The sequence below is a fragment of the Colobus angolensis genome, unplaced genomic scaffold (assembly GCF_000951035.1).
Source record: "Colobus angolensis palliatus isolate OR3802 unplaced genomic scaffold, Cang.pa_1.0 Scaffold41, whole genome shotgun sequence".
NCBI lineage: Eukaryota > Metazoa > Chordata > Mammalia > Primates > Cercopithecidae > Colobus > Colobus angolensis.
In genome coordinates this window covers 12,640,881-12,665,484 of record NW_012117488.1, presented here as the reverse complement: position 1 = coordinate 12,665,484, position 24,604 = coordinate 12,640,881, and the positions used below count along the sequence as shown (strand labels likewise).

Below are 24,604 nucleotides of genomic sequence, written 5' to 3'. Positions count from 1 at the left end.
GTGCAAAATAAGCAGATACCATCATGATGACAGGACCAAATTCACACATAACAATGATAACCTTAAGTGTAAGTAGGCTAAATGCCCTAATTTAAAGACACAGACTGGCAAAGTGGATAAAGAGTCAAGACTCATCAGTGTGCTATATTCAGGAGACCTATATCTTGTGCAAAGACACACATAGGCTCAAAATAAAGGGATGGAGGAAAATTAGCCAAGCAAATGGAAAGGAAAAAGAAAAAGCAGGAGTTGGCAATCCTACTCTCTGACAAAACAGACTTGAAACCAACAAATATCAAAGAAGACAATGAAGGGCATTACATAATGATAAAGGGATCAATTCAACCAGAAGAGCTAACTATCCTAAATATATATGAACCCAATACAGGAGCCAGATTCATAAAACAAGTGTTAGAGACCTACAAAGAGACTTAGACTCCCATCCAATAATAGTGGGAGACTTTAATGCCCCCACTGTCCATATTAGATAGATCAATGAGACAGAAAATAAACATAACTAGAACTCAGCTCCGGATGAAGTGGACCTAGTAAACATTTACAGAACTCTTATCACCAGATCAACAGAATATGCATTCTTCTTAGTGACAATGGTGCTTATTCTAAAATCGACTACATAATTGGAAGTAAAACACTCCTCAGCAAATGCAAAAGAATTGAAATCGTAATAGTCTCTCAGACCACAATGCAATCAAATTAGAACTCAGGATTAAGAAACTCGCTCAAAACCATACACTTACATGGAAGCTGAATGACCTGCTCTTGAATGAATCCTGGGTAAATAAGGAAATTAAGGCAGAAAACAGGAAGTTCTTTGAAACCAATGAGAACAAAGAGACAACGTACCAGAATCTATGGGACACAGATAAAGCAGTATTAAGAGGAAATTTTATAGCACTAAACGCCCACAACAGAAAGCTAGAAAAATCTCAAATCCATACCCTAGCATCACAATTAAAAGCGCTAGAGAAGTAAGAGCAAATTAATCCAAAAGCTAGCAGAAGACAAGAAATAACTAAGATCAGAGCAGAACTGAAGGAGACAGAGACATGAAACCCCTCCAAAAAAATCAATGAATCCAGAAGCTGGTTTAAAAAAAAATTAACAAAATATACCACAACCTAGGCTAATAAAGCAGAAAAGAGACAAGAATCAAATAGGCTCAATAAAAAATGATAAAGGGGATATCACCACTGACCCCACAGAAATGCAAACTACCATCAGAGAATACTATAAACACCTTTATGCAAAAAAACTAGAATGTCTTGAAAAAATGGTTAAATTTCTGGGTACATACAACTTCCCAAGACTAAACCAAGAAAGAGTCAAATCCCCGAATAGACCAATAAAAAGTTCTGAAACTGAAGAAGTAATTAATAGCCTCCCAAACAAAAGATGTCCAGAACCAGAGGGATTCACTGTCTCTGGAATTCTACCACAGGTACAAAGAAGGGCTGGTATTATTCCTTCTGAAACTATTCCAAACAACTGAGGAGGAAGGTCTCCTCCCTAACTCATTTTATGAAGCCAGCCATCATCCTGGTTCCAAAACCTGGCAGAGACACAACAAAAAAGAAAACTTCAGGCCAATATCCCTGATGAACATTGATGCGAACATCCTTAATAAAATACTGGCAAATTGAATCCAGCAGCACATCAAAAAACTTATCCACCACAATGAAGTCGGCTTCATCCCTGGGATGCAAGGTCGCTTCAACATACACAAATCAATAAATGTAATCCATCACATAAACAGAACCCAAGAGAAAAAACTACATGATCATCTCCATAGATGCAAAAAAGGCCTTTGATAAAATTCAGCATCCCTTCATGTTAAAAATTATCAATAAACCCGATGTTGATGAAACATATCTTAAAATCATAAGAGTTATTTATGGCAAACCCACAGCCAATATCATATTGAATAGGCAAAAGCTGGAAGCATTCCCTTAGCCAATATCATATTGAATAGGCAAAAGCTGGAAGCATTCCCTTTGAAAACTGGTACAAGATAAGGATGCCCTCTCTCACCACTCCTATTCAACATAGTATTGGAAGTTCTGGCCAGGACCATCAGGCAAGAGAAAGAAATAGAAGGTATTCAAATAGGAAGAGAGAAAGTCAAATTGTCTCTGTTTACAGATGACATGATTGTTTATTTAGAAAACCCCATCATCTCAGCCTCAAAATTCTTTAAGCTCATAAGCAACTTAATCTAAGTCTCACAATACAAAATCAATGTGCAAAAATCACAAGCATTCTTTTACACCAACAATAGACAAGCAAGAGCCAAATCATGAATAAACTTCCATTCACAATTGCTACAAAGAGAACAAAATACCTAGGAATACAGCTAACAAGGGATGTGAAGGACCTCTTCAAGGGGAAGTACAAATGACTGCTCAAGGAAGTAAGAGAGGACAAAAACAAAAGGAAAAATAGTCCATGCTCATGGATAGGAAGAATCAATATTGTGAAAATGGCCATACTGCCCAAAGTAATTTATAGATCCATGCTATTCAAACTACCATTGAGATTCTTCACAGAATTAGAAAAAAAATACTTTAAATTTCATATGGAGTCAAAGAAGACCCCATATAGCCCAGACAATCCTAAGCAAAAAGAGCAAAGTTGGAGGCGTCACACTCCTTGACTTCAAACTATACTACAAGGCTACAGTAACCAAAACAGCATGATACTGGTACCCAAAAGAACAGAGACCTCAGAAATAACCCCACACCTCTACAACCATGTTATCTTCGATAAACCTGACAAAAACGAGCAAAGGGGAAAGGATCTCCTATTAAATAAATGGTGCTGGGGAAACTGGCTAGCCATATGCAGAAAACTGAAACAGGACCCCTTCCTTATACCACAGACAAAAATTAATTCAAGATTCAAGATGGATTAAAAACTTAAATGTAAAACCCAAAACCATAAAAACCCTGGAAGAAAATCTAGGTAATACCATTCAGGACATAGGCATGAACAAAAACTTCATGACAAAAACACCAAAAGCAATTGCAACAAAAGTCAAAATCGAAAAATGAGATCTAATTAAACTAAAGAGCTTCTGCACAGCAAAAGAAGCTATCATCAGAGTGAACAGGCAACCTACAGAATGGGAGAAAATTTTTGCAATCTATCCATCTGATAAAGGTCTAATACCCAGCATCTACTGGGAACTTAAACAAATTTACAAGAAAAAAAAAATCAAATTACCCCATCAAAAAGTGGGCAAAGATATGAACAGACACTTCTCAAAAGAAGGCATTTGTGCAGGCAACAAACATGAAAAAAAGCTTGACATCACTGATCATTAGAGAAATGCAAATCAAAACCACAAGGAGATACCATCTTACGCCAGTCAGAATGGAAATTATTAAAAAGTCAAGAAACAATAGATGCTGGTGAGGCAGTGAAGAAATAGGAACGCTTTTACACTGTTGGTGGGAATGTAAATTAGTTCAACCATTGTGGAAGACACTCATGATTCCTCACGGATTTAGAACCAGAGATACTATTTGACCCTGCAATCCCATTACTGGGTATATACCCAAAGGATTATAAATCATTCTAGTATAAAGACACTGCACACGTATGCTTATTGCAGCACTATTTACAGTAGCAAAGTTATGGAACCAACCCAAATGCCCATCAATGATAGACTGGATAACGAAAATGTGGTATATATACACCACAGAAAACTATGCAGCCATAAAAAGGAATGAGATCATGTCTTTGCAGGTACTTGGATGAGAGCTGGAAGCAACCATCCTCAGCAAATTAACACAGGAACAATAAACTAAACAGCACATGTTCTCACTCATAAGTGGGAGTTGAAATATGAAAACACATAGACACTGTGAGGGGAACATCACACACCAGGGCCTGCTGGGGCGTGGGGAAAGAGGGGAGGGAACTTAGAGGATGGGTCAATAGTTGCAGCAAACCACCATGGCACACGTATAACTGTGTAACACACCTGCATGTTGTGCACAGAACTAAAGCAAACATTTTTAAAAAAAACCCTATTTTTAAAAAATCTCTATTTTTCTTCCTCACACAATCACAAATTCTGTCTCACGATGAAGAATATGATGGATTATTGAGGAAGAAAAATTAAACGAACTGCAAATATAGTGACTTTGCTGTATAAGGAGTAGTAAAATCAGAGCTTTGTATATTTTCATTAGAATTTCAAACATTTCAGACAGTAACAAAAGTTGGAGTTAAGACAAGGACCCAGATATTGTCAGCCAAAATCCTCCCCAGTATTTATATCAGAATGGAAATCTCAAGTAAGAATATGGATATTCTGTATACTGTACATACATCATATGTTTTTATAGGAAACCACACCTGTTCTATGTACATATGACATAATCAAATGCATGATAAGTACTTACTGCAAATTCACTGACATATTGTCTGTTAGATTTTTAAAGTCCTACCATTTGAATTATATGCAGCTTTTCTCTTTGGGAATATATTTATATAATCTCCGTCCACATTCATATGAGGATGAATATGTTTTATTTTAGACGAATCAATAAAGAAAACTTTGAGAGCTGAAACAAAAAACATGAAAACAAAAAAAGCTGAAATTAGTTTAATCAATATACATGATAAATATATTAGCTTAGAGATAATTTCATCCATCATTATTGTGTTTCAACTTATTTATAGCAGGTAGAGTGAACATATTCTTAACACGTTTGGACATTGTAATATATGTGTTAAAAATCTGACTCGGCCGGGCGCGGTGGCTCAAGCCTGTAATCCCAGCACTTTGGGAGGCCGAGATGGGCGGATCACAAGGGCAGGAGATCGAGACCATCCTGGCTAACACGGTGAAACCCCGTCTCTACTAAAAATACAAAAACTAGCCGGGCGAGGTGGCGGGCGCCTGTAGTCCCAGCTACTCGGGAGGCTGAGGCAGGAGAATGGCGTAAACCCGGGAGGCAGAGCTTGCAGTGAGCTGATATCCGGCCACTGCACTCCAGTCCGGGCGACAGAGCGAGACTCCGTCTCAAAAAAAAAAAAAAAAAAAAAATCTGACTCAAGTTTTAATTTTTTAATTTCACTATGGCATTCATGGTTTAACTTTTTTGAATTAAATAAAATATAATATGTGTATGTAACCAAGGAAGCTGTAAAATTACAATTACTAAAGCAAAGATAAGCAACTACAATGTCTTACAGAATAGTGTCTATAACTCACTAATGAGTGATTTAATTAAATGTTTGAGTGATAATTCCTTTGACCTGCTGTATTATCACCATTTTCATGCAGAAACATTATAAAAATATAGAGCACCTATATATTAGTCATAATCCTTGAAACTCTGATTTAGAGTAAATGATGAATCCTGATGAGATTTTTGTGAATCTGCGGTTGCACAGCAGAATGCCACTCAGAAAATGCAGTAAAGATGTATGCAGTGATTATTTCAGCAAACTTACCTTGCTTCCTCAGAAAAACTTTATAGGCATCCTCAATTTGACACAAGATTCTGAATATTTTAGGTATGAATTTGCATGAAGCAAGAAACATTCTAATTTGCTATGTTGATTGCTTTATGTTATCAACATGCAAAGGATTCCTAAATAGAAGTTTAAATGTGTTATATCCGGCTGGGCATGGTGGCTCATGCCTGTAATCCCAGCAGTTTAGGAGACCGAGGCAAGTGGACGGCTTGAGGTCAGGGGTTTGAGACCAGCCTGATCAACATGGTGAAACCCTATCTCTACCAAAAGAACAAAAATTAGCCAGGTGTGGTAACACACACCTGTAATCCCAGCAAGTCGGGAGGCTGAGGCAGGAGAATTGCTTGAAAGCAGAAGGTGGAAGTTGCAGTGAGCTGAGATTGCACCACTGCACTCCAGTCTGGGTGACAGAATCAGACTTTGTCTCAAACAAACAAACAAACAAACAAACAATATCCAAAAGATCGTTGGTCAAGGTAGACCCTGACAAGTCATGAGAGACGGACTCAAAATGACAAAGGAGTAATGTACTCTGACCATTTAATGGCTGTACAGTTCAGGAATCAGAAAAGGTGGACATGATAGGAAGGAGACACCACTTGTGGATTTATCCTTTTTACAAGTACTTTATTCACAGTGCTCTTGCAGTATGCATCACCATTCATTTCTACACTAATAAAACTACTTTCAATGTAATCAGTACTAGTTTCAACACCATGCCTCCTAACCCCCACCAAAGACTTTGAAAATGGCTTATTTGGAAAACATGATTACTTTGAAATGGACCCTTGTTTCTTACCTATATCCGTTGAATTGGTATCAAACTGAGTGGTCTTTTGGAAGCTCTGGGATAGCCTTAAGGTAGCTCGTTCAACAGTGTGCATGAGTTTTGTAAGATGTGTTCTCCTACGATTCACAGATAACTTGTCCCAAACTGCAAAGGTATCCCTTTGAACAAAATTATTCACGGTTTTCACCAATTCCTATTGAAAAAAAGTATATCTTTTAGAAATGTTAGAATCCTACACTAATCACAGATGAAAGGAAAAATTCAAAGCTCAATTATATTAAGAGTTAAAGCTGAACATACTTACAGTAAGAGTTGAATTAGAAAGGGTGTCCTTGGCTGAGATAGTGTTGTTCTTATAACCTAGTAATGAAGATGATTCAGCTAATATTTCTATATATGTAATTATATCTGTTGGTGAAAGATCTGTTACAGAATTTCTATAGACTTCTTGTAGCAAAGCCACAGGTTCGTTTATGGGTCTTATCTGAGCAAAAAAAATGAGTCCAGAAAAAGGAAACTAAATTAGTTCTCCTGGAGTTTTATAAGAAAAAACCTTAGATGTTAAATTTATTCTGAGTTGGTTTTCTTGGTCTACACATAAATAATATCAAACTAATAAACCTAAACCATAACATGCATCACTGAAACCTGAATTTATTCACAAGAGATTAGCAAATAACTTAAAAGTGTAGACTTTACTTTAGAAAAGAAACAGAGCATGTTTGAATTAATATTTTTTTAAAAATGAGTTTTCAAAATAACTTCCTATTCTTCAGTATAGAATTATATCCTAGCCAATGAATCTACCTTAATACTTGAACTCTTTAATACTTATGAATATTGATATCCTAAGCAATAAATGATAATACTTTAAATTAGATTTTAATCAACCAAAGAAAACTCTTTACAATGTGATTAAATGAAAATTTGCTTTAAACTGATAGTTGATTACTCATGTTGAGATTCACATTCTCAATCATATGACAATTATTTTATAAATCACCTACTTTATTTGCTCTTTGAAATGTTCTCTTTTAAGTAACGAATCTAGGTGCATTCAATTATGTCTACTTAGAATGTGGGAATGGGTCTAGAGTCAAAGTATCTCTTTACTATTTTTTAATCAACTTTTTTACATAAAAAGAATTTTCTAACATATGGAGTATTGAAAATGTAGCATATTAAATATATAAAAGGCCTTTTAAATAATTTGGGGATTTTCAAATTAACCCTGTCTTTGATGCAAACATGATGTTTAGATCTCTATATGTAAACGTTTTCAACTCTCCCTAAAGTTCAGCTACTGGTTACTCTTCTTGAAATGTGTGACATTGAAAGCATTTTAATTGAAACCAAAATGTCAAAATAAAATAAATTGTTAACTGTTGTACTTACTTTTGTTAAAGTTTTATTAATATTTGCAGCAATACAGACATTATCTAAATGGCAGTTTGCATTCACATTTTCTGTAGAAAAAAAAAACCATATTATATAGTAAGTTTTAAAAAGTATTTTTGCCTAAGCTGATCATATAAATCCCAATTATGTTGCTCACTTATTTAAATGTTAAAAGGACATTCTCTAACACTTGAACTTCCTCTTCAGTTTTAGAATGTGCAATATTTTACAGACAATGAAATAAAGGAGTTTTCAGGACCAAGGAATGTTAGTACCATAAAATGTTATCTACAATTTTGATTAAATTAAAAAAAAGGCTTTCATTTCTTTATTCCATAGAACATAAAGGAATTCAGGCACATTTCTTGGAAGATGTAGCTCTGTGGTACTTCACAACTGTGTACTACATATTTTATATAGTTCTTTGATCATACATAAAATTTAATAATGTAATTTACATTGACAGTAAGTGCCATCATTAGGTGTGAAGTGTGATTTTCCTGTGTATGTCTGATAACCTTCTTTGCAGGAGCAGTTATGCCCACCATTCACATTTCCCCATATGGCATGATCACCACAGACAACTGACTCACTGTACTCATCTATATCTGGAAATATTAATATTTGAAAAAAATTTTTTAGTGCTCATATACTTGCTACCTTGTTGAAAATAGTGTTACTTATGATTAGTGGTTTCATGTCAAATTTTATAAGAAAGTTAGAGAAATACCATCATTTAGGCAATGGCATAACAAACTTAGCTGCACATACTTTTTAGATTTAATTCCTCCAATCAATTTTGACAGAGTATTGAAAATATTATTCATGGGCCACACGCTCATATTGAATTGCATGATTAATCAACAAAGTCATTACAGTAATTTCCATCATTGATGATGTAACACTTAGTTCTAATTTAACAAAGACCCAATTTAAGAAACATATTTAAACTTATTTGTTTTCTAGTATCAAACTAAACTGACTTCACAACTCAGTGTAATCTGGAGGATAGAAGAGTGACCCAATTTCTTTCCAAAACTTCATTTCTGCATGTAAGTTAACCTAAAAAACTAAGATGTAGCAGAACGTGTGATTGAATTCCCTTAAAATTTTATCCCAACTCATTACTTTTGTTCAGGTTATATTTTACTACGGTTCTTAACACACAATCATCATAAATAAAATAATACATTATACAGAATTTAGTCTTACATTCTCAAAAGCCCAATATTGAGGTTATAACAAAGGCCCTAGGTTTTAAGCTTACATAGTTTATATTCTTAACTTAAAACTTTACTTAGTACAGTGAAATATGCTTTACATTATAAATAGAGTATAAATAATCTGCTACTAAAGAAAAAGATTCTAAGGAACTGAAGAGTCTAGATCATTATCTTGAATTAATGCAAATTTTTATGTTTCTACCCCAGGTCTGACATCTTCAAGATACTTTATATTAAATTAATAAATGAACATCTAACCTTAAATTTATAATTTGATTTAAAACTAATAGGGTGTCATAATACTCTTTGCTGTAGAAAAAGGGTGTGTAATCAAACTCTAATTTAAAATGTCATCTAACTAGTTATCTTAAATGCAGCTGTTCCTAATTTCTCATTCAAAAATCCAACAAAGATCTAGAAAACACATCCAAATTCGCACCACCAAAACCAAAAATGGAAAGTGAGCCTCTTGCTAGATTCTTAAAGAAAGTTCCATTCACTAGAAAGGTGATGGTACTGGATTTACAAGGTCAGCTAATAGCCCAGGCCTAAAAGGTTAGAACAGCTCTCGTTCTTCCAACAAGTATACGTATTCAAAATCTGTACTACCCAGAAATCTAAGCTCACCACTTCTAAAGAAACACAAATGCTCTTGTACCACCCTCACCCCTCATCTTCACATTTCTAGGTGTATTCAGCACCTATCACTCCACAAAAATGAATGAACAGAAAATGAAGTAGGGAACAAGTAGCGACAAGTGACCTTGGGATATGGAGAACCATCAAGGAAAGCATTCTAGGCTGGGCTAAAGACAGAAGCACTCAGATGGAAGTGCAGACTAGGGTGGTCATTTGTCATGAAATCAATAAAGTGAGAAAACTATATAGGACTAAAGCAAAGACGAGTCTTTTTTGGAGCTGAACTGTTGAAGCACCAAATGTTATACTCCAACTGGGAAAACACCCCAATGAAAGTGTGAACAGACCCATGAACTATCATAAACAACAACAAAAAACTTTTTTAATAAGCAAGAAAACTATTATGTTCTTTGAATACCTTTGTTTGGTAGGTGAGATGCCTTCTATGGGTAACAGTAAACAAGATGGTGATTTCTCTCAATTTCAAATCCTTTAAATGTGCGACGTTCTTAGAACTTCATCCCAAACCCAATCTCTGAGAAACATAAAAATCTTGACTCCACGAACTCAATTTCCATCCTCCTTCTTGCACTTTGGACTTTAATATCCAGTGAAACTTGCTTGGCTACAATGAATGTGCCTGTCATTTTGCAGCAAGATCCACACTAATTTCTATTGCAATCTCTTGCAGGTCCAAATGGCTAAAACCTACAGTTACCTCTTTCCTGAAGGAAAAGTCTCTGGGATTGCTAATTAGAAGATCTAAATTCAAATCCTGACTATAACATTAATTAGCTGTGTGATGACCTTGAGTAATATCGTAAAAAGACACCTTCTAGGCCAGGTGTGGTGGTTCACGCCTGTAATCCCAGCACTTTGGGACGCCAAGGCGGATGGATCACGAGGTCAGGAGATCGAGACAATCCTGACTAACATGGTGAAACCCCATCTCTACCAAAAACACAAAAAATTAGCCAGGCGTGGTGGCAGGCGTATGTAGTCCCAGCTACTTGGGAGGCTGAGGCAGGAGAATGGTGTGAACCCCGGAGGCAGGGCTTGCAGTGAGCCCAGATCGTGCCACTGCACTCCAGCCTGGACAACAGAGCCAGACTCCATCTCAAAAAGAAGACAGCTTCTAACCCAAAAGAGTTCTACCTCATGAGCAAACAAGAAAATGTATGGGAAAGTCGAATAGTGCCTAGGATATCATTGCCACCTGATACTGTAACTGGAAAATCAGGACTGGTGATTCTACTCATATGGCATATTTTCCTAATAGCAGGAGCCTTGTGTAGTATGTTTTAAGATACAGATAAATAAAGAGTGTTTTCTTTTAGGTTACCATATCTTAGTAATCTCCAAATCTATATAAAAAGAATCTCTTTCCTTTCGTAATGAAAGCTAAATATCTGTTAGGTAATTATTTAAGTCCAGCTAGATTTGACAGACCTGATTTACTGATTGACCCATTTTTCTCACTACCAACTTACAATTTGATTTTAAATTAACAATTTGATATCACTAAATGCAAGCATATCGTTAACAATCTTAACTCATTTGCAACATTTCTGTTAACAGGTGATGCTTGGTTGTGCATAATGGCTCACACCTGTAATCCCTGCACTTTAGGAGGCTGAGACAGCAGAATCACTTGATTCCAGGAGTTTGAGACCAGGCTGGCCAACATAGCAAGACCCTGTCTCTACTAAAAAAAATTTAAAATTTAGTCAGACAAGGTGTTGTGTAGTGTAGTCCCAGCTATTTGGGAAGCTGATACAGAAAGATCACTTGAGCCCAGAAGTTCCAGGTTGCAGTGAACCATAACTGCACCAATGCACTCCAGCCTGGGTAACAGAGTGAGACCTCAGCTCAAAAATAATGATAATAATAATGATGATAATAATGTTATGCTTTTTCCTGTGTATAATTAGCCAATCCAGCAACATTTTATCATAATCTTCTTTCAAAACATGATGATATGATGGTTATGATTCTTATGATCAATAATAGAGTTTTCTAATGTGTAACTCACAGACTGCCAAAGAAAGATAAAATGTTCAATTACAGTAAATAATTTTCAAAGACAAAATTTAATATTATTCAAAGTTAGAAAAAAAAATCTACAATTATCATAGAGTACTCCAGGCAGTAGGACATGACAAGCAGTAAACAATGCCATAAAAGACATGGTGAAATTGAAGGAATTCATGGCTTCTATTAATTTGGTTTCAGCAGATTAACTTTACTATTGGATGCCTCAGCTTTCCCATTTGTGAAATTCTGGGGTGTAACTAGGTTTCTCAGGAGCTAGACTTCCGAAGTTCCGTTTTACTGTGATTCCAATGGGAGGAAAAATATGTGCAGTGCTAAATCTCACCCAGCGCCTTCTGCAGCAAAATGACCTCACGTGTGGAAAATAGTATTTGAATATGGACTAAAGGTAAAGAATTTTGCTTGAGTCATGTCTTGCCCTATATCAAAGTCTTCCATTTTTTATTCATAGAGATTTTAATGACTATAATTACCAGAAATGTCAAATTTAAGGATAAGCTAAAATTTCAAATCAGAAGCAATACACTGTAAGGTGATATACTAATGCAAAAGGAAATAGATTTATGTTTCTCTGTTCAGATTCCCTGAGGATTATGATATTGTGCAACAAAAATCACTGCAGAACTGAAATAAAATGAAATAGCACAGTGATTCTCAAAAAAGCTTAATCCTTAAGGACAACAAAAATTGATGAGAAATAACACTTTTCTAGAGAATGAGTTTTTCACTGAAAAATCCATCAAACAAAACGGGTAGAAACAGAAGGGCTCAATATTGGGCATTAGGCTTTAATAAGGTTAGTGCATTTACCGACTACTTAAAATAGCTAAAAAGGGAATTAGCACAAACTTAGGCCCATTCCACCTTACCGCGATAGAAATTGAGTATCAAGAGAAAGAGTCTTCAATTACAAATATACTATCCCCATAAAATGTTGCCATTCAGTCATCTTTGTGTCTTTGTGTTTTCTCTGTATCTATTATTCAGTGTTTTCTAGTGCAGAAATTCTCTACTTCAAGGAACATGAACAGAGAAATATAACCCTTTGTGAGTTGAGGATTATTAAAAGTAAGCATGATCAGATAAAAAGACAGATGTATTCTACACACAAGAGACATTAGGGAATGGAGAGCAAAGTTAAAACTGTATTAAATTACAGAGATGAAGTTGTTACAAGTTAGACTTCTTCACTGACTGGAACATTTCCACTAAAGTTTGCAGGGCTACATATTAGAACTGAACTACTAAAGGTAAAAAGCACATTATATGACATTCTACGACTATAACAATAATATAGGCTTGAGAAGAACAAACGGTGAAGTACTGTAAGTTTTCTGGGCAGAATCTCATTGATTCCTATTTCCTGAGTATGTTATTATGCTATATTGCAATAAAACTTTTCTCTAGAAACACTAAAGGTAAATTTACCATTCAACAGTAATAGTATTATTTTCTCATATGTTTGGATATTTTGTACCCTTGCAAAGTTTGATCCAGTGTATCTGGATGATTCAGATCAAAGAGATATTTAAATGGTCTACTACACATTTAAGTATTCCATGGAAATAACAAAGGGTTTTTAGATACAAAACTGTGAGTCTAGCCTTACCTTTATCTAAAATGTATGAGTCTAGAGTAGACCTTCACTTCATTGGCAACAAAATGAGGAAAATAAAATCTTCCTTTTTTTACATAGCAGAGTAAATGTTGTGAAGCGTGGGTACATGAGACTGGATGATTTCTTTAATACAGACATTTCACATATACATTTTTTGAACATTGTCTCATAGCTTACCATCCTAACACTTCGAGAGACCGAGGCGGGCAGATTGCCTGAGCTCAGGAGTTTGAGACCAGCCTGGGCAACACGATAAAACCCTGTTTCTACTAAAATACAAAAAATTAGCCAGGTGGGGCGGCATGCACCTGTAGTCCCAGCTACTCGGGAGGCCGAGGAAGGAGAACTGCTTGAACGTGGGAGGCGGAGGTTGCAGTGAGCCAAGATCCCACCACTGCACTCCAGCCTGGGTGACAGAGAGAGACTCTGTCTCAAAAAAAAAAAAGGTCTCACTAGGACACTAATCAAAGGCTTTAGTGTGATCGAGATTAACTTGAATATCTATCTCTTTTATCTAGCTATATCATTTAGAAGCAGCACATTAGCCTTCTCTATGTTGCATGTAGGTTCCTGAATTCTATTCCCATGTCTAACCTTGGCTACATGATTACATTCTCAGGGCCTCCGCGTACCTATTAATTTTGTAGATTACCAATCATAATTAATTCTAATAGTGATTGATGAGTTGAATATTTTTTGGAAACCATGCTTAAGATGATTTAAAATTTATTTTCAAAGTTAAAGTCTTTGGCTCCAGAGAGTTCGCTTCTGAAAATTATTCATCTGTTGAAGTTTATAAATAATTATTTTTTCTCAGGCTGGAATCCAATTCTCTAGGATCTGATCAATCACATGCATGACCAAATTACAACAGAAGAATATTTTTAAAAATAGTCTAGGTCCTCCCTTTAGACTCACAGTAAGTGAACAATCACTTAAAAATTACATTGAAATTATTTTCCCTAAAAAGGATGTTTTCGTGACCCTACATGATTTTATAAATAATTTTCTGACTATAGTGTTCAGAAAAACTTAAGGCATATCTGAAGTGTGACTTTTATAAAAGCAGAGATAAAACCACCAGAACAATTATTTTATAAATGATGATTGTCTGAAAAATATGTAGAACCCATCACAGGGTGCATATTTCCAAAGGCATCAATATCTTTTAATGCAAATGACAATTTTCTTGAAGTATTAAATTATTCTAAAGTATAAACATTTATTCTGTTGTTTGCCACTATACTAGATCTCAAGGCTCCATGAACATTTCTCTCTCTTTTATTTTATATTGTTGCAAACGTATTCTCTCAAAAATTAAAAAGAACCTTTTTCCTGTATCCTTGGATAAATATCCCATAGACTTTAAAACACTGGAGAAATAAAATCATTAGGTAAATTTCTGAAAGTATTTAACACTTAGGGTACAATCAAGGTCTGGCAGAATTTGGTTTGAATATGTTTTATCTCTAGGGGTAATAAACAATAAGAGATATGTACAAATTCTAACTTAGATAACCGAACTTACCTATACAGATGGTTCCATCATTAGTGATAAACCTGTCTTGGTTACTGCTGGATCTGAAGCCAGGTACACACATACAATAATAACTTCCTTCTGTGTTAGTGCAATTAGCATTTTCACCACAGGACTGAGTTAAATTTCCACATTCATTATCATCTGTCGGCATATCAATTTAAAAGATTATTTTTATAGAATTGACATAAATTCCAACTATTTTCCATCAGTATTTTGGAATTTTTACTGTTAAATAGTTTAAGGTATATTATGTTTATATCTACAAACCTTAGTACTAAAGAATCCATATTCCACACTTGTCTTATCCTTGTTTATAATATGAGATCTTTGTATTTGCAAAGCAAAATAGGATCTCTTACTTTAAAACACTAGATGTAACTGTTAAATCTATGTGGTAATATCTTTCAAATTTTTATATGTAATTTAATTATAACCATGTCAACAAATATATGCTCATTTTGAATTTATAGTACTCTTCATAATCCATCAAAAGCACAACATAAATTAAAAATGAAAAATCAGAAATTACAAATTGACATGTTCTTATCATGTATTATTTATTTTCATCCATTGTTCCACAGAAAAAATTTGCATTACTCAGCATGCAATCTTTTCATGTATTCATTAATGCATTTATTTACAACTATATGCATTATATTGCTCCACAGAAGAGTATACAATACAATAAATTAAAAAGTAAATAATACAGTCTTTACCTTTATACTCTTACAATATAATTTATCAGGGAAGACAAAGATTCATAACCCCTTTTTAAATATCAGAAGGCAAATTTATATTATCTGTTAAATAAATTGATTGGAATATATGTGCTTCTCAGAGATTATCATAATGGTCTGGAGGAGAATATTTTCCAGTGACATGAAACCCCGCTGTGTGTTAAAAAACACAGCTCAAGTCCCAACCCCAAGGTGTCTATGAATGTGACATTGTTTGAAATAGGCCCTTTGGATATGTAATTAAAGAAAAACAAAGTCACACTTGATTATGATGTGTGCTAATTCAATGATTGACATCCTTATAAAAGGAGGGAAATTTGGACATAGAGACACAGAAAAGATGGCTTTGTGAAGACAGAGGCAGAGATTAAAAGATGTAACTGCAAGTCAAAGAATGGCAAGGATAGTTGGCAACCACAAAAGTTAGAAGGGGCAAGGAAGGATTCTTCCCTAGATGTTTTTACGTTTTTGAAGCAGCATGGTTCTGCTGACACCTTGATTTTAGACTTTTAACCTCCAGAACTGTGAGAGAATAAATTTCTGATATTTTAAGCCACTAATTTGGTCATAATTTTTTATGGCAGCCCTAAAAAACTGATAGACTAAAACTGAAGAATATAGGATAGGTAAGTATCAGAGAGAAAGAGACGAAGAAAGGAAACTAAAGGAATAAAAAATTTTGGACAAAAGTGCAGGCAGAAAAGTGACCAGGATATTCTGAAGATTGTAAGGAGCCTAACTGGGGAGCACAGAGAGAAATCATAGGGGAATCGTAAAAACAAGTCAGGTTTGAAAAATGTCTGGAATCTTTATTCTTCATTTTATTCAAACCAGTCTTAATTTCTTTTTCAAGGGTGAGTTGTGTAACATTTAATTTATATACAGGCTATTGCTCACATATAGTAATTAGTAAAAGTTGAAGATTTATTCTAAATGTTTTATAAATATTAATTAGCTTAATGCTTCATAGAAGCTCTAGAAGGTAGGTATTATTATCTTTAACTGATGAGAAAAAATAGAGCAGACGGAGCCCAGGCATCGTATCTAAGAGTTTTTTCTTTGTGGCATCAGATCGCTTTTTATTTCACAATAGATACCTTCCTGGCAGGTTGAGAGGGAATCTCAAGTTCCCTTGAAAATTTTAATCCCTAGCATTTGAGCTGATTTATTATTGGGAAGACAGAAGAGCAGAGCAGCAAGGGAAGAATTTTGAGCTTCTCCTGGAGACTAACAATTTTGAGATATGAAAGAACAAAGAAGGTTGAGTTATCAAAAGTTTCTATAGGCCAGGCAGGTAATGTAAAAGTTTGATTCCATCAGAACCAGGCAATAGAAAGTGGTGTTGTGTAGCTTGTGGTACCAGTAAGTACACACGCACTTAAAAAATTTAAAATTAAAAAAAAATTTAAAAGCATATTTAAGACTCTGTGTTTAGATTTAGCATTTTGCCAGGCACTTGTCAAATGTCCCTAAAGCACAACATACGGAGGTAGGAGGAAGAGAGAAAAATTGCTGAAATAGGACAATAAAGTAAGAAAAATTGTGAATGGTCTTCTATAAAATGTTGAAAATACTTTATTAACATGTATGTATTTAATTAATTTACCTATTTTGTATAAATAAATATATGATGCAACTCTATATGGTTATATATACTCAGAAAGTAGATACGTATGTCTATGTATACATAAAATAGAAATTAAAGTAGTTTCTTAAAATTAACTGAGAGTGGCTCACAAATTGAAAATAAGCAAAATAGTTGAACCATATTAGGTTTGATTCAATCATTCAGTTACTCAAATATTTATGGAGTTTCCCAGTTCCCAAAAGTGAGTAAGTCTATACTGGGAAATAAGTAAAAATTAATCAAAAAGTCAGGATCTGTGCCCTGCTGTCAGAGTTCACATTCGAAAGGCAAGTTAACACAGAAGCATATAATTGAGTTTTTATTAAAATAAAAGTTTTCATTTTTATCTTTAAATTTGACTCCATTCATGGCATACTGGGAGAAGTTGATATTAAACTTTAAAAGAAATTGGTTCTCATATCAGTTATTGGTAATATAGAGGACGATGAGGATTGTATCCCTTGTGGGCTATAGCTGCAAAAATGATATGCAAAAATATAGAGAAAAAGAACTCATGAGGTCTGAGGTATTGGTTGGAGTCCAAGAAAATGAACCACTTTATATCACCTAACTGATTGTTTGTAAAAATAGATTAACTTGCCAATATGTTGCTTAACTCTAAATATTGTTACTGGTCTTGGGTACTACATTAACAGGTAGAAAAAAACAAAAGTTGCTATTCATGTTTGTGTCTCTTCCTGCTGTATGGTTTTGAGCGCTTGACCTCTTTGCTTTCTTATCAAGAATTTGGAAAGAAAAATATTTCCTTATCTATCTCTCTATCTTCTGGGCTGGATATATGATATGGACAAATTCCCTAACGGTCCAACTCAAATCTTGTTCGGTAAAATACCACTTATCTGAAAGTAACCTCTCTCTTCCCTCAAGATAGTGGAGATAGGCAAGAAATTATCTTTGTGAAGTAATATATAAAATGAATTATTTAAATTGCGTTAAACTTTCCAGGGTCCAACTTCACAATAATTAATCTTCAAGGAGAAAGTTTCTCTGGATGGGTATAATATAGAAAAATAACAGTCTGCTTCTTGGGCACTCTTATTTCTAATGTTCAAATCAGTTCACCAATTATACTACCTAATCCGTGTAACTAACTGTATAATTTTGGTGGATTGTAAAATAACTACTTAGATTAAGACGTCCCTTGAAAAATTCTTTAAAATACAATTATATTGGAGATATATTTTAAAATGTTATCAAAATGTTTTAATAAGAAAAAGTATTTGGTATTCTCTGAGAAAAAATTCTTCCTGGTTCACCTCTGATACACTGAGTTAAGCACAGCAAGACACAGGCATACACACAGCTCCTAACTCAAAGGTATCCACAGCTACTGAAGAAGATGTACCAACACCCAAATTATTAGGTTGTAGTGTGTGTCAAAAATAAAAGAGGTATTTAGTATACAGTGGCAACTGGAAGAAAATGGCTTCCTCAGGTCATTTGCAAGATCAAAGTGTAAAGATTATTGACAGAGAAGTATTAGAAAAGGAAGTGATGTTTGGAGTCAGGTACTGAAGTATAAGCAAGAGTTTAGACAAACAAAAGGGGTCCCCACAATCCAATCAGGCAAAGGAAAAAGTTTACCTAAATGCCTGCAGGCCTGCAGGAACAGCATAATTTAGGGGAGAATTGAGTACTGTCAGACACTGGGCACGAGGCTTCAGGGCAAGAATCTGTGCAGGTAGGCATGGCTGAAACCGAGAAAACGCTTGCCAAGAATTTGGAATTATATCCAGTGGGTAAAGGATGTCCATCAACAGATTTTATGTAGTGGATAAATATGATTGGATTTGAGTTTCCAAACACATTTTCAAGTATAAAGAAAACTAAGGCCCAAGTAGCTCTGGTAGAACACTAGAAGACCTGAGGAACTAACCAAAGCAGAATCAAGGAGAAAGAAGTAGGGAATATTTCAGACATAGTTAGGTGTTATGAGTCAGTGATTTGGAGAAGATAAAGAGGGCAGGATTAAACAGGTGATGGCTACATACAAATTTTTATATCATATTTTGCTTTTCTATATTTTAAATTTTTCATAATAAAATAATCTTAAAATATCAATGGGGATTGGAGATTGAATGGATATTTGAGTTGGCTGAAGAGAGAGGAGCAGCAAAAATGAAATCCATGTTCTGACTTGGAGGGATCTGGTGGATAAATTGATCCTCTTATCAGAACAGGGAGTAGCAGAGGAGGAGCATTCTTGCAGGGTAAGATGGGGAGTCACTTTTGGCCATAAAAAGTTGATGTGCCTTAATTAACTGAGGACATTTCAGAAGGTGTATGAATAGTTCCACAGTCAACTATACAGTCATGAATTGTCTATTCGTAGGAGAAAGCTCACGACTCCCTTCTTCTCTTCCAGAGCATGAGTCAGATTCAAGAGCATGGTATTTCTCAGCTCCTGAGAAAAGGGGCAAGCCTGCTGTTTTTCTTTGTGCTTCATCTCTAAATGGATCCCTTTCCTCTCCTTCTGACTCCCCATGTTCCATCTCAGCTTACAAGCATGGGTATGAGCATTATTGTGCTCTTGTTTTGCCTTCCACCCTCCATTTTTTATTGTCCTTCGTGTCTTCTTCCTTATGTTTGCTTCTTCTTACCAATCAAGTGATAAAGCGCAGAGGATTGAGGGTAGGATGTGAAGGCAGAGAAAAATGACAAAGGAAGCCTCTCCACGTATTTTTGCTTTCAGCATTGACCAGAAAAAGCCTTTAGGGTTCCACATGGTTCAGCCCAACTTGCCAGTAAACTACATGGGGGGTTAACATAATAAACAGATGCATATGTCTAAAATATATTTTCAAAATATTTGTAGGCACTTTGTTTCTGTTGTTGATGGTTAGCTACTTATTTAGTAATTTTGGAGTTACATCACAAGTAGATTAACAAGATTTATACCCGATAGTATGAAAGAATTATTTCAGAGAAAACATGTATTTCAAGCACTCTGTTAAATGGCACATTTCATTTTACTTAATTGTTGCAACAATGCAATGATTGATATTGTCTTCATTTTACTTAAGAGGAAACTAAAGCTCAGATGGGTTAAATCATGCTAGCATAGAGAGAATCCGGTAGACACAGTTTTTATGCTTAAGACTGTTTGACTCCAAAGCCCAAGTTATTTTTAGCATTGAAGAGTGAAGTGTACTTTATCATAAAGTGTACTTGTTAATAAGACATAAAGAGTGAGCATATAATTCTCCAAATTCAAGAGTGATATTGAGGCCCCTAGTAATGAAACATTTTTGACCACAAACCTTATGATTATGTTACCTTCTTTGTATAATAGGATAGAAGTTTATTTGCTTTATAAGACACTGGTATTCCAGAATCTTAACAAGATTTTAGTTTATATTTCATTTTTTAATGTATTGACCAAAGATGGAGAAAAAGATAGAGAAAAAAGAATTGTCTCTTTTTTTATCACTTGAGATATTACTGGCCGGGCTCGAATTGATTATAACAACTTGAAATCTATGGAACCTTAACAGCAGCATCACTCCTGTACACATTTTCCCTCTGGACGTGATTGCCAGTGTTGCTCCGTAAATTTGAACACTAAAATAACCATAACCATTTTGTGATTCCTTGTGAAACAGGCCCTCTGTCTCAAAGGTGGAGTAACAGTAACATAGAAAACTTTTTTTTTCCCCTCTTTTTCCCCAATGCAGCTGCTGGGCTCATTTGTTTTCAATAGCACTGGGAATTCTCTTTCCATATCAGTACTATGAGGGACTTTAAAAAATCATCATTATCCTTCTCAATTATGAACTTTCTGTGGTTTGTATTTATTTTGTGAATACCAAGGTAAAAATACGGTAAAGAGATAAGGAGGAAGAAAAGATCACCAGAAAGGAGAGAAAAAAAGGAACTACAATGAATCCAGGATGGATTCAATCAGTCAGGACAATTAATAGACTTATAAAGCTCATAGTGTAAACTCACATTTCCTTGACCATGAACTCACGTTCAATTTATTAAAGGAAATGTAAAATTCATGAAATGAAAAGCATGCTCTTTATAAGACAAGGAAAGGTACCAAAAGGAAGATACAGAATTACATCTTTCTTCCCCTCGGGAAATTGCTTTTGCACCTGAATCTTTAAGTGCAGGACAGAATATATATCCTCCCATGTGCAGAATTATTGATTAACAAGACAGATAAAAACAGATATCCAATACTGAAGATACACTTCTCACATTTGCATTGTTGATTATAAAGCACATAATGTAACTCATATTTCCTTGACCATGAACTCAAGTTCAATTTATTAAAGGAAATGTAAAATTCATCAAATGAAAAGTATTACAATTGTAAAGATAAAATAAAGCAGAGTTATACAAGAATAAAATGTTTGTGCTGGGTATTTATTATTATTTTTCAGTATCTTCATTGGGAATGAATTTTTAAAGTGCTTGAAACTGCTGGTCCATTTCAAAAACTTTTTGAAGGAAAAATGTCCCTTTGACTATGAATCAGACTTTGAAAAATATGTATAAGCCAGGAAAAAAACAAACAAACAATACCTGTATAGAATAGTCTCTGTTTCTGTTTACACTTACTTATTTTCTGAAGGAAATGTAGCACTTAAGAAAATGTTCCCACTTTATATTATTACCAATTTTTTGGTTCTCTTTGTTAGAACTATTAATATACACATATTAGAAAAACAAAAAAAATGAAGTGTAAGTAGAGAAGGTAAATGAAATGAAACAATCTTATGTTTGTACATATTGGAAATCACTTATCTTTCTCATTGTAGGATAGGACAAAATTCTACACATTTATTTCAAAAGACCAAAGACTTTAAAACTGTCATTCTACTGTATTTATCAATCAACAGTACAGTAAAGATGAGTAATGCTCTTATAGTATCTCTGGGACTTACATGGTGGCTATGAAGTTGTTTTTGAGGACCTAGTTTTATTGAATTTTGTTTCTAATCATTGAAGTAATGCATATTCGATGGGGAAAATTAAATCATTGGTAGAAAAATCTTACAAGTTCTCAGTTGCAAAACAAATGCTGCTAGTTCACAAAAGAAAAACTGTTAGAATAGTATCAGATTCTTGCTAACATCACTGAAAGACAATAGAGAAACATGTATGTCACTGAGATAAAATGTGTCTTTATAATTCTCTAACCTGCTAAAGAAACCATTCTTTGAATACAATGAAAGACATTCGTAGAAATACATGGATTCAGAGAGTAGATCACTCATGTAATGTGTGTGAAGAAAATATTCAAGACAGTATTCTAACCAAATACCAATGAATTCAGGAGACAGAATTTTATATAGGGGAAGATTAGATGGAGAGGTAAAAATGGTGGACAATAAGCCCTGCAATACAATAAATTCGAATAGATGATGACTGTGTGATCATGAACACATAACTTAAGTGCTAATTAGGACTCTCATAGGATACATGCTGAAAAGAGAAACCAATAAATAGTCTGCACTAGGTGGGCGAGGTCGCTCCAGCCTGTAATCCCAGCACGTTGGGAGGTAAGGCAGGCGGATCACCTGAGGTCAGGAGTTTGAAACCAGCCTGGCCAACATGGTGAAACCTCATCTCTACTAAAAATACAAAATCAGCTGGGTATGGTGGCACATGCCTGTAATCCCATCTACTTGGGAGGCTGAGGCAGGAGAATCTCTTGAACCTGGGAGGCAGAGGTTGCAGTGAGCCAAGGTCATGCCATTGAACTCCAGCCTGGGCAACAAGAGCAAAACTCCGTCTCAGAAAAAAATAAAATAATAAATAAAAATAAATAAATAGTCTGCATCTAGTAGGGTTCATATTACTTTAGTTAGGGCGAGGGTGGAGCACAGCGGGCAAGTAAAACACACTGGAAGAAAGAAGACTCATTATCTAATTTTAGTAAAGGACAAAAATATGGAATTTGTTGTAAATATTTGGAAAGAGAAATGTACTGAAAATTCACCATTGAATTAAAAAAAACAGGGGAAAAAGAGATAAAGTAAGTCTACAAAATCTAATATAAGAGAAAAAACAAAACTCTAAGTAAAAACAAATTAGCTACCACTAAACAATTTTGATGGAATAAGAATAGCAATCAAGTATATCAACTGTTACACTAAATGAGGAAGACATGCATTTCCCCGTAAGACACAGCATGTCAGATTAGGTTGCAAACAAAATCCAATTATATTTTGTTAGCAATAAACATACTAAAATTTTAAATGGAAACAACCTTAAAAATTTCAACAAAGAAAATAGGGATGGTACATAATATTAAAGTAGAATTTAAGATTAGAGTTATTAAAAGAGATAGAAGCACATTATATCACTAAAGGTTCAGTTTATTAAAAAATTGTAGTTAGAAATATAGAACTTAAACACAGCATTTTAGCTTAAAAGCTATAGAGAAACAAATCACATGACATTCAAAGGGAAGTAGACAAAGGTGCAATAATCAGCTGAATATTTTAATTTTCCTTTTTATGAATCTGATACACCCAACTTACTAAAAAATTTGTGCTTATGTCAATAGATACCAAAAATGTAATTAATAAAATTCATCAGATAGGAGAAAACTTTTTTCAATGTAGTAAAGGCTACTTAAGAAAAACAACATAAATATTATTCTCAATCATGAAACTTTGATCAGCATGGCCAAACTACTCTTCAGGAAATTTGTAGATATTTAGTAATGTATAAGATGTGCATATTTCTCAATTCCTTTGCATTCAATTTCAATTTGATAGACAAAGTATAAGATCTCATTTCTATAATCATGTTGAGATTATGTACTCAAATATTGCTGAGGACAGAACCCCCCTGTATATTTACATGATATTTATATTTTGTTTTTGTTAACTGGCTCTTCATGTCTTTTGCTTGGGCATTATTAATTTTCTTGTAGATTTTCAAGAGCCTTTTAACAATTATCAACTATTGCCTCTCACTGATACGATATAAACATTAAACTTAAAATTGTTTTTAACTTTATTTGTGATATAGTTTGTTTTGTTTACTTGTTTGCTTCCCAAGCTGCAGAGATCTTTTTGTAATCATCTCTTGCATTCCTTTCCTTTCTTGTTTATGATCTTCTATCACATTTTAAAACATTCACACTCTTAACATTATAAAAACGTTTAGAAATACTTTTCTATTGCTTTTTTTCCCTATAATAAAATCACTGAATCACATGCAATTTACTTCACTGTAAAAAGTGAAGTTGAAATCTATTTTCCTAAAATGAGTAAGTTTTTCCATCATTATTTTTGCATATTCATTTTTTTCTGATTTAAAATGTTTTTTTTTCCATATCCAAAATATACTAATTTACTTAGAAAAGTTTCTGAAGTCTCTCTTATGTTGATGAGTTTTTCCACACCTTCATCACTGCCAGCTGGGTTTACTTATTAATGAGACCTTGTTTCATTGATTTTAAGATGCCATAAATTTCAACACACATTATC

General features: G+C 34.3%; 1 protein-coding gene across 1 annotated transcript in view; it reads right to left on the bottom strand.

Annotated features, from left to right (window-relative positions):
- The window catches only part of ADGRL4 (adhesion G protein-coupled receptor L4), a 117,329-nt gene that overhangs the window by 43,322 nt on the left and 49,403 nt on the right, over positions 1-24,604 (bottom strand). Inside the window, exons 3-7 of the mRNA XM_011956152.1 lie at positions 14,757-14,909; positions 7,694-7,764; positions 6,603-6,782; positions 6,308-6,491; positions 4,473-4,589 (exon numbers count right to left, since the gene is read on the bottom strand). Of these exons, the coding sequence (XP_011811542.1) occupies positions 4,473-4,589; positions 6,308-6,491; positions 6,603-6,782; positions 7,694-7,764; positions 14,757-14,909 (705 nt within the window). The remainder of the gene's footprint in view (positions 1-4,472; positions 4,590-6,307; positions 6,492-6,602; positions 6,783-7,693; positions 7,765-14,756; positions 14,910-24,604) is intronic.